General features: G+C 40.2%; 1 protein-coding gene across 1 annotated transcript in view; it reads right to left on the bottom strand.

Annotated features, from left to right (window-relative positions):
* LOC109479447 (nitric oxide synthase, brain-like) overlaps window positions 1–9,855 on the bottom strand; it is a 31,931-nt gene extending 22,076 nt beyond the window's left edge. The window contains exons 1-4 of the mRNA XM_019781411.1: window positions 9,736–9,855; window positions 4,617–4,797; window positions 4,244–4,386; window positions 3,398–3,560 (exon numbers count right to left, since the gene is read on the bottom strand). Of these exons, the coding sequence (XP_019636970.1) occupies window positions 3,398–3,560; window positions 4,244–4,386; window positions 4,617–4,772 (462 nt within the window). The 5' untranslated portion in view covers window positions 4,773–4,797; window positions 9,736–9,855. The remainder of the gene's footprint in view (window positions 1–3,397; window positions 3,561–4,243; window positions 4,387–4,616; window positions 4,798–9,735) is intronic.
* Between the last annotated feature and the right edge of the window lie 1,182 nt (window positions 9,856–11,037).

Below are 11,037 nucleotides of genomic sequence, written 5' to 3'. Positions count from 1 at the left end.
GGGGGTGTGCACATTATTTTTAAAAGCTACTCCGCCGCTCGACCAATCAGGCTCGCTGGTCATTACGTAAACTGAGAGCTTCACTTTCATAATTTTTGGGAAGGGAAAAGACACTGGAAAAGAGAGTTTTACTGAGCGTTTGATGTCAGTTGTTTGCAAAACGTTTTGGGTAAAAACCTGCCAAATGCAAAGAATAATAATTTTCTGAAAACACAAGCCGTTTCCATTGTTTATCACACTTCGTATCGGACAAAATGTTGTCAAGTTGCAACACACAACCAGAGATATGCAGCCACACAAATCACCAAAAACGCCAGAAATAATCTGACAACTTCCTATATAAAAACATTCGACTGCCAAAAGAAACGAAGCTGTCTGCTTTGAGCCACAAGTTAGATCTTGGTTTAGTTATGAGCGGCCTGGCGGACCGGGTCACTGCATGCATAAAGAGCCGCGCTTGGTAGTTCATACTCGGCCGTCATTATGCGGCGTTATCCTTTGTGTTCTTTCATGATTTTCACAGACAACTCAAACTAAGTAATTTTCTACCGAATAAAAACGCGTCTCTACCTGTGCACTGTCTTATTATTCTGAGTTTGTATCGACTGCAACACGTTTGTAACTACACAGTGTTCTAGTGAACAGACATGATAAGAACTACTAGTAATTTTTATAAAATCTACGTTTTTATTAAAAAATATGATACTGCTTACAAACTTCAGCAGAATTTTTACATAATCTTGCGGTAACTGCTAACAATAATCTTTTACGATTTACAGCATACAGCAAATAGTAGCCGCTTACAAAAAAAATCAGTTCCAACAGATTTACAGAGATAATCCGTGCTTTTCAGATAGAACATAGAACGTCGTGCGTGAAAATTATTTCCACAAGTCTAGGACAACGTGCAACGTAAATTCACATAATCAACAAAATTATACTCGCTCATAATCTCATACCACGTCCGGGCAAGCTTTTTTCCAGGGCTATCTACTCCGGTATCGCGCGATAACTTTTCAGTGTTGTGATCTTGCTGATCGTCAATCTCCTCTGGGGGTAGGCCTAAAAAACCGTCCGTAACTCCAGAATACCCCGGCAGATTTTCTCCAATAATGTCTCAGAATAGTCCATAAACCTTCATCTGCAAATCTACGTAGGATACGGCCGTGAAAAAGATCGTCTACCGGCCCAAATGCTGGCGCAAAGCGCACAGCTTTCTCCGCTCGTAAACAAGCCACGCCATCCGCCATTTTGGGTGAGTCACGTGACCCCTACTCGCGCGAAATCTTAGCGTTCTTTTTGGCTGTTCTCTTTTACTGGACATATCCCCGGCCTGTTTTTCCAAATAGCGCCGCAGTAAGCTAAATACAGCGTGCTGACAGGCCAATGACCCATTTTTCGGTGGGAGGGATGGGCGCCCTTGGAATGGCGACAAAAAATTGGCGATTTCGGCTCTTTCGGGCTTCAAAATGGACATTATGTAACCCCTACGACATATACAGCATTTTAAGAATGAAACTGTGGAAAAAATGTTCATGGAAAGAGACAAAAAGGTGGTATTTTTTGAAAGATAAGCTTATAAACTAAAATCGTATGCGAGGCCGACACACTGCGCCGCTTTATATGTTGGGGAGGGGTGCTGGCGCATGGCACTGTTGACATTTACGAAAAAAATTCATAAAAAATCAACACTTTGAGATATTAAAAAATGCTCGCATACGTTTGTTCCTATTACTAGTGTGTGCCTTTCAACAAAATATGGTGAATAAAAACCAAAGCGCTGGCCAGAAAAATTGATTTTTCTAAAAAGGGGGCGTGGCTCATAACTCGAGATGACGTCATGATTACATCATCAAAATTTGCATAAATTATCATCTTGCACTAAGGTACTCACACAAAAAAAAATCAATGACCATAGGTAATCCTAAGTAGTATTTTTAGGATGTCCCCAAAGTCCTCAGCCACCCTTCCATACCACCTTAAGACCTGAAGTTGAGAAAATACTTAGGAGAAACCAAAATGGCTTTCGCAAGAACAGATCAACAACGTCCCAGATACTAACTGTTCGCAGGATAGTTGAAGGAGTAAAGTCAAGAAACCTAAAGGCCACTCTTCTATTCGTTGATTTCGCTAAGGCGTTTGATTCGATTGATAGAAGAAAGATGATGCAGATTCTTCTTGCTTATGGTATTCCAACTGAAACAGTGGATGCCATCATGATGTTATACCGGGACACTCAGGTTATTGTAAGATCCCCTGATGGAGACACAGAGCCCTTCAACATTGTAGCTGGAGTCCTTCAAGGGGACACACTTGCACCTTATTTGTTCGTCATGTGTCTGGACTATGTACTACGGACATCTGTCGACCAAATACAAGAAAATGGTTTCATCCTAGAGCACGCAAGATCTCGGCGATACCCTGCAAGGCATCTCACCGATGCAGATTTTGCTGATGACCTTGCACTTTTCAGCAACACAATCCAGCAAGCTGAAATTCTTTTACACTGCCTAGAAAAAGCAGCAAGGGGTATTGGTCTATATGTCAATGCTGGCAAAACAGAGTTTGTGACATTCAACCAACACGGAAACATCGCTTCTCTCGATGGAAATAGCATTAAACAGGTTGAGAAATTCACGTACTTAGGTAGTGACATTTCATCAACTGAAAATGATGTGAGTGCTCGTATTAGAAAAGCCTGGGCGGCAACTGACAAGCTATCAGTGATCTGGAAATCCCCCCTGCCAAATAAGCTGAAACGTGAATTCTTCCAAGCGACTGTAGTTTCAGTATTGCTGTATGGGAGCAACACATGGACGCTCACAAGACGTCTGGAGAAAAAGTTAGACGGAACGTATACAAAGATGCTAAGGGTAGTTCTTAACACTTCATGGAAGGAACACCCCACAAAGGAGCAGTTATACGGGGACCTACGACCTCTATCTCAGGTCATCAGAGAAAGGAGACTCAGGTTTGCTGGACATGCATGGCGAAGTAAAGGGGAAATCATCAGTGATGTACTTCTATGGACACCAAAGCATGGACATGCAAGGGTAGGCAGACCCTGTAAAACATTTATACAACAACTCTGCGACGATACACACTGCGATGTAGCTGACCTCCCTCGAGCTATGGAGGACCGAGAGAAGTGGAGGGAGATGGTCATGGAAGTCCGAGACACCAACTCGACCAGATGATGATGAAAATGCAGTGGTATCATTAAAAGTTCAAAATTCATTGTTTAAATATCGAACCAGCCTGGTGTGTTGACTTCATGGCTCCTATCATACCATTTTGGGCCATAATAGGATGCCTAGGCCTGTATTTTTCGCCCGTCCGCTCCATTATTTTTCTAGAAAAATCCGTTAACCAAGAAATTGAATTGGTGTGGCCTTACCTGTAAGTTGTTCCATTGGTAGCGCCCGATACACCTGGGTGCGTTTCTCCAGGCCATCTTGGCTCCGTACAACAGCTCATCATACTCCAGGTCATACAGACCTGTCTCTGACACCTGGGCTTGGATATCCTGCCATCGCTTCTCATGTTCCGCACTGTTAGCTCTGGAAGGAACAAATATAAATATATAGATGGTGTTTGGTGTCCATGGGCAACCATTGTTCAACTTACACATAGTGTGTTTCATGTATCAGTGATTATCATGTGTGTAGAATGTAAGTACACATGGGCAAATGTGTGTGTGTGTGTGTGTTTCTGTGTGTTGAGCTAGGTATGTATTCATGCATTTATGTACATGTAACTTGTGTGTGTGTGTGTGTGTGTGAGTGAGTGTTTGTGTATGTGTGTGTGTGTGTGTGTGTGCACATGTGTGTGTTTGTATATGTATGTATGTGTGTGTGTGTGTGTGTGCAATGTTGTGTGTGTACTAAATAATATTCTTTGTGATATGTGTACATTGCATTTGTACATATGTTCTTGTTTATGTCCATGACTGTCAATTTTTAGTTCTGTTCTAACATGTTCTACAATACATTAACACAGCTCTCTATTGTTCAGGTTTAGGAATGCTGGTTGGTTGGTGAAGAATGATAGAAAGATATCCCGATGACAAAGTCAGCACCAAGGCTAGCACTAATCCCAAAGCGCCACCTGGCAGATAGTCACAGAACAACAGGCACCGATCTGATTACACAGTCAGCACCAAGGTCAGCACCCACTCAAAGCGTCACCTAGCAGATAGCGGCAGAACGGCAGGCACTAGCAACAATACAGACACAAAACGTACTTTTTCAGTGAAGCATAGTAGTCGTCGATAAACTCCTTCGCCTGTTCCAGTACTTCATCCTTCGGCCTCTTGTAATCTGGTGGAAAAGGCTGTCTCTGCTGCACGACTGAGCCCATGCACTTTCCTGAACTACAGGGGCTAACCTGTGGACAAAAATAAGGTACAGTCAATGGACCACGCAGCAGCGCTCCTAGCGGTTGATTGCCTAAATACAGCATGAGACCCAGGGGACATTTATCAATCTGAAACCTCTGACTCTAAGTTCAATTTTTTATGAAAGTGTAGTGTATCATTTGGTAACAAAAACTTAAGACGTAAATGAAGTTATATCTAGTAGAAGGATAATAATTTGTTGAATAAGTTTGATACTTACATTGGTTGCTTTCAGGTGTAAAGTATCGGTCAAGTGTGTGTCTTTCAGGTGGTCGGTCAGACGGAGTGCTCTCCGCGGAGCTGTGTTGGTAGACCCTGTAAACGGACAACCGTTTTGTGTCTGTGTGCCACTCGTTGTTTTGGATTGTGCGGGCATGGTGTTGTCGTTTGGCTTTGTATATCTGTGGGAAACAACGAACAGTTTATTGCAAATTCTTGCCCGGGGGCTAATTGCAAATTACAAAACATAAAAGAACAATAAAATAGAGTATAAAGTAACTAAAGTCTACATGACAAAGGTAGCTGTCTAGAACTATAACTATGTCTAAAACTATGTCTGAAGGGTTTGACTTCTCTTCTGTAAACCATGGAAGACGTAATGTCCCACCTTTTCCAAAATGTGTGGGTTTTGGGAAGTTAAGAGAAGAATAGTTTTTTCTCTGACTGTAAGTTTAGAGAAATTGGGATAAATTGTAGAAGTTTTAATAGTCAACTCATTTCGAGCGTTGTTATGGAATGTACAATATGAATTCCTTAATTCGTTAGCTAGCAATGCAGCTTCCCTTTGCAATTTTAACTAAGCACATCAGCCAAGCGTTCTTCTTTTAAATTATTATTTTAGGCCATGTTGATTTGATTTATGTCATCCATAGTATATGGATGACATCCACGCACGCATGAATTTTCGGCCGTTACCAAAAAAAAAGTTTTCAACCATACTGTAAATCATACAAAACAGTTGCAAAAAGACCAGATATATACCGAAAGTTGCCCAAAAAAATATTGGAAAACGATACCAATGTGGTAGAATGCCAAAATCAAACGATAAAGACGAAAATGTAAAGAAAAATGACTTTGAAGAGTACATAATTTTCCAGACCATACTCTGTGTCATTTGTTCAACCTTCATGACTATGCATGTATGGTTCATAATGAAAGCAATTTTTTGGCAAAACTTTTTTTTATTCGCACGCTCGCATCAGTTTTTGGTTTCTCAGGGATGTCATCCATATAATCAAATCAACATGGACATATACATGGGCAATGTACGTCTCTGAAATATAACACTAACAGGTGTAATAATGTGACATTTGTGTGGATTTGATGGAAAAATTAAAAGAATGTTTTAAATGTGCTACTACAGAAAAAAATTGGAACTTTAAGCGTTATTGCCAAATTGTAGAAAAGTTAAATTCGTGTGGATAATCCAGAATTGGGAGATTATCCGAAAACTGGAGCGGAATGATTTTTAATTGAGAGAGAAAAGAGGTCAGACTGAGTACAGAGACAAGAAAATTATAGTGTCCTTACACCGTTTTATGGATAGTGGTCAAGTAGGGCAAAGATGCCAAATTGGCTGCATTTTGCCTTAAGGGTGTTTTTTGTCCCATTTTACGATTCAAATATTTCCCACAAATTCTCAATTCCATATGCTTATATGTAATCACATCGATATCATTTCACATTTTATAATTTGTGAAATATGACTTTGTTGGTTGTTTTTTTTTATTCCAACATGTAATCACCAGACGTGGTGACGGCACACTCAAGTTTTATCAACTTATATTAATGCCGCCACCAACACGGGGGACAAATACAGGACAATACTCATTTTCACCTGAGCGAAGTGAGGAAAGTCGTGTTAAGTGCCTTTCCCAAGGGCACAAGATCGGTGGCATGTCAGGACTCGAACCCGGGACTCAAAGTTCCGAGTCGCGCACTCTGCCGCTACGCCACACAACCCCACAAATGTTGGTTGGTTGATACCATCAAAGGGATACAGGCGGTGGAGGCTGTCCAGCGCAGGGCCGCCCGGGTGACCCTCAATGACTACAGGCGAACTAGCAGTGTGACACAAATGCTCAACGACCTGCAATGGCCTCTTCTCTCCGAAAGGAGGAGGAGCGCCCTAGCATGTTTAATATCAAAGAAAGACAGGGGCTTCTGGTATTCATCACATTACTGAAATCTGAAAATATATGAAATTATTGTCTCCTTAAGACTCTTTAAGTGAAAATGATTCACATGAGTATTTATATGGGCTTTAATAGGGTATGAATTAAACAAACCTTTATTGTACATGGAGATTTAAGCTTCATTCTACAACAATTTCAAGAAACTTCATCTGTGATATCTGTGGCAGTCTAAAGACCTGTTGTGTCTAAGTGATTTAGACATCATTTTTTAGTTTTTGTCTTTGTGATTGGTCCGTGTAGTTTGGGAATATGGCTGTAAAAGTTTTTGTTAAAAGTAGTTGTGTATGTATATGTACTTGTACTTGCCTCCATGATTTGAATAAACAGTGAAAATAAAGGAGGAGCGCCCGCCTTACAACATTTTTTAAAATAGCTCATAACATTGCAATCAATACCCAAACCGACAGTTTTTTTTGCAGCCCACACAGGCCGGGCGTACCCGATGGAGTCATGCACCCAAATACCGGCCCATAAACACACGCACAGACACCTACAGATTTCCTTTTTTGCCTCGTACCATCCCACAGTGGAACTCCTTACCCGGCCCGGTAGTTATGGCTCCCAATGTTGAGTCGTTCCGGGCCGGGCTGGCGGCCCGCCCGCCTTAGCCTGGACCTCCCCCCCCCTAACGGCACCCCTCGCGGGGTTATTTGGGGGGTATCAAAGACGAAGACGATTTCGATCCAGACTTAGCCAAGGCCATGTTGATTTGATTATATGGATGACATCCGCGCGCGCATGAATTTTCGGCCGTTTCCAAAAAAAAAAAGTTTCCAACCACACTGTAAATTGTACAAAACAGTTGCGAAATGAGCAAATATATTCCGAAAGTTGTAAAAAAAATATTTGAAAACGATTCCAACGTCGTAGAATGCCAAAATCAAACAAAAAACTAAAATGCAAAGAAATGAATTTAAAGAGTAGATTATTCGCCATACCATACTCTGTGTCATTTGTTCGACCTTCATAACAACGTAGATTTCATGAAAGCAACTTTTTTTTTGCAAAACTTTTTTTTTATTCGCGCGCTCGCATCAGTTTTGGGGTTCCCAGAGGATGTCATCCATATAATCAAATCAACATGGCCCAACTAGACCTAGACGATTTCGAGACTTAGACAACTAGACTTAGCCAACAACAGTATTACACAAATTTGACAACATTACGAAAATGTTTGTTTTCGTTTTATGCTGAATTCCAGGTAGCTACCAAAATAAATAAGAAATTATTTAAGTGGCTTAATGCACTGACTACGTGAAAAGGGACTCCCTTATAATTTGTCTGAAAAAAAAACGAATTGCAAAATTATAGTGAAATTTAGAACAAAAAGGGCACTTGTCTGAAAATTGTCTTATGAGTCGAGTGACTGAGCTGTATTTGTCTGTGAATTTTGAAGCATTGTCTCTTCCTTTTGGAACATTTTATTTGAAAAAAAACCATAGATTTATGGGGAAATTCAAGAATTGCATTGTTTGAATTGCATTGTTATAGAGTTCCCAGATCTCATACCTTCGCCAAATTTTTGGCGAAGAATATGATAAACTGATATAAGTCCTGAAAATGAGGATCCTATTTGTTAAATCAGGGAGGAAAATCTATAATTTGTCTGTCATAAAGATTAACATCATTTGGCGAAGGTATGAGATCGGGGAACTCTAGTATAGTTCCATGTGTTTCAAGAAGAGAGAAGAAACGGCGATAATAAACAGTAGATGAACAAGTGCATAGTGTTGTATTTGATACATCGACTTTTAGTATTTACCGTTAAATGTAGCATTTCAGTATTATATACTCCATTTTTTATATCCCCAAGACCAGATATGGTCACCTGTGCGGGAATATACAGTAAACATTCGTTTAAATAAAAGATTCATTTCAATGACTACAAAAAAGCCCATCGTTTCACTACCCTCTTGTTTGCATGCATCTAACATGCCTTCCTGAAGCAGCAAACGACCAGATGTACCTGGCCCTCTCCAGTACGCACCGCTTCGATGTGCTCTCATAAAGACACTTCCAGCTTCACACAAGCACAAGGCACCAAGAGCTAAATACTTAGAGAAACTCTGAACTGAACCACGCGAAAACAAGCACAAAGAGACCACGTCTAGCGATTTATTAGACGTAAAACAAGGACAACAACAACATCTAACACTATAATGTACGATACCCTGTCCTAAATCCTTCTAGAAATAACCACTTGGTTCAAAATCAAAGATTTCAGACAGTTACCAGGCATACAAAATCTTGAAGTTCCTAGACTTTTTGTACGGCACATAAAATTCCATTTATATCCCCCACCGGTCACAACACGTTATGATTTGTACTGGGTTCTTTCCACACATTTTCACTGTCACATTTGCCCAAGCCCAAGCATGTAGAAGAAGAAGAAGGTCTCCCGTGCTCTTATGCAGAGCGTAGGGTCCATCTCCATTTCCGTAGCCCTTGCTGGGCGACACACAGTTGTGCAAGGCACTACAGCAGGGGGCTAGTCTGCTGGTAGTGCTGTGTTTGACCTTCCCACACTCTTTCTCATATGTGCTGAGTGCTAAGCAGAGAATGAAGTGTGTACAATTTTTAAAGTCTTTGGTATGACCCGGCCGGGGTTTGAACTCACGACCTCCCGGTTACAAAGCGAGCACTCTATCAATTGAGCTATTGCACCGGTAGCTTCACAAGCATGTAGTAAAATGAAAAATATCTAAGTGATGTCTATCTAAACAACAACAAAGATAGGTAGAAAATGTAAAGAGATATTAAAAAACGTAAAATATGACATGTTTATAAAAGCCTGCCGAATGGCCTAGATATCAAACCAAAAGAGATCAACTGATTAATATGATAATACAAGAATGATCAACACTCAGTTACTGATATTAATAATTTAACACATAGGAATTATCGCCCTGGGAGCCTATGTGTGATAGTAAATATGAAAAATCATCATTGACTGAAAGAAATTCTTTTAAAAATGACCAGCGTCCAATGACTTAAACTACATGACTGTATTCCTATACTAAAATCAGACAACATAGCATGTAAGGTACGTATATAGTTTGCATTGCCATAACACTATAAACACAGTATACGGACATTCTTAAAACCATATCCTTATAACACATGTGTAACATAAAATACACCTACCTTATATATCAGTGATCACCGTGAAGCTCTTTTCTTTCGTTGAATAACACCGTGGTTTAAAAACTGGTGTGCTTCAGTAAGATTTGTTATACCACTTTCCTACACCTGTATACAGATGCGCAAAGCATGCTGGGTAAAGTAGTCTGAGCTACTATGTTGTCTGTGTGACCCCCGGGGTGACGTCATCAATCATAATTAAGCTAATTAAGGCCACACCGTCTTAATTTTATGGATGACATCCTCTGAAGACCCCTAAACTAGTGCGCGCGGGCGAATAAAATAAAACTCCGGCCAAAAATAAAAATGCTACTAAACCACAGGAATACTAAGCTGGTATTGTGAATTTGCGGCAGAACATAGCAACATATACGACAAGCCGGCACATGCTGGCTTTTTGCGAATTTATGAATCGACACAGTACTGAGGTCTTGAGTCGTGGAGCTTTGGTAGCCTGGGTGCCGTCCTCCAGAGTTACCACCGGCTCCACAAGCTAGCTACCATGGACTATCCAAGCCATAGCCTCGGATGACGTGATCTTTTTTTGAGAACAGACGAAAATCAATGCGCGCGCGGATGTCATCCATAAAATTAAGTCGGTGTGGCCTAAGCATAATTAAGCTAACTAACGTACAACGCTTGTGCGAAATGTCTAGTATTGTACCAATCACTTCGAATTCGGCAAATGTCTCGTTTAACCCTCAACAGAACACCTTCCCGGACTGATTAATCTGTACACCTGGGGTCCACGCGGACCCCAGAACAGTTTTTTGCTGATTTTTAGAAATTATCAACATGATACCAGCTCAATTGTTTTGCAAACTGATGTGGGAACCTCTGTGTCCACATTACATATAAAAATCATACATTTTGAACTTTTTCTATTTTTTGGTGAAGAAAAGAAGACAAGAAGAAATACCCGATTTTTAAACCCATTTCAGACTGAAGGGGCTTTTGAGGCCCAACTTTGATCTCAGATAGCGGCTAAACGGCTTGCGCTAGAAGTATCAAATTTGGAGACATTTCCTAAAATGTCTCTGGAAAAAAGTTCATATTAGTTAAATACTAGTAAGTTGATGTTTTTTTGTGTTGCCATGGCAACGGGCAGTTTTTTTTTTAAATTTTGGTTTAAACATAAAATTTTTCTGAGTTTTATATTAAATTACACTTCTTTTCCAACATTAATAACATCTTACATAATCAAATATAAGTTAAATCATTTAATATGCATAGAATATGCTAATTTGATGACGTCATTTGTCAAAATCCAATATGGCGGACTATATTATTAGCTCTGACATCATA

This window comes from Branchiostoma belcheri, unplaced genomic scaffold (assembly GCF_001625305.1).
Source record: "Branchiostoma belcheri isolate BF01 breed outbred unplaced genomic scaffold, Haploidv18h27 scaffold49, whole genome shotgun sequence".
Classification (NCBI taxonomy): domain Eukaryota; kingdom Metazoa; phylum Chordata; class Leptocardii; order Amphioxiformes; family Branchiostomatidae; genus Branchiostoma; species Branchiostoma belcheri.
This window is presented reverse-complemented; position numbering and strand designations above follow the sequence as displayed.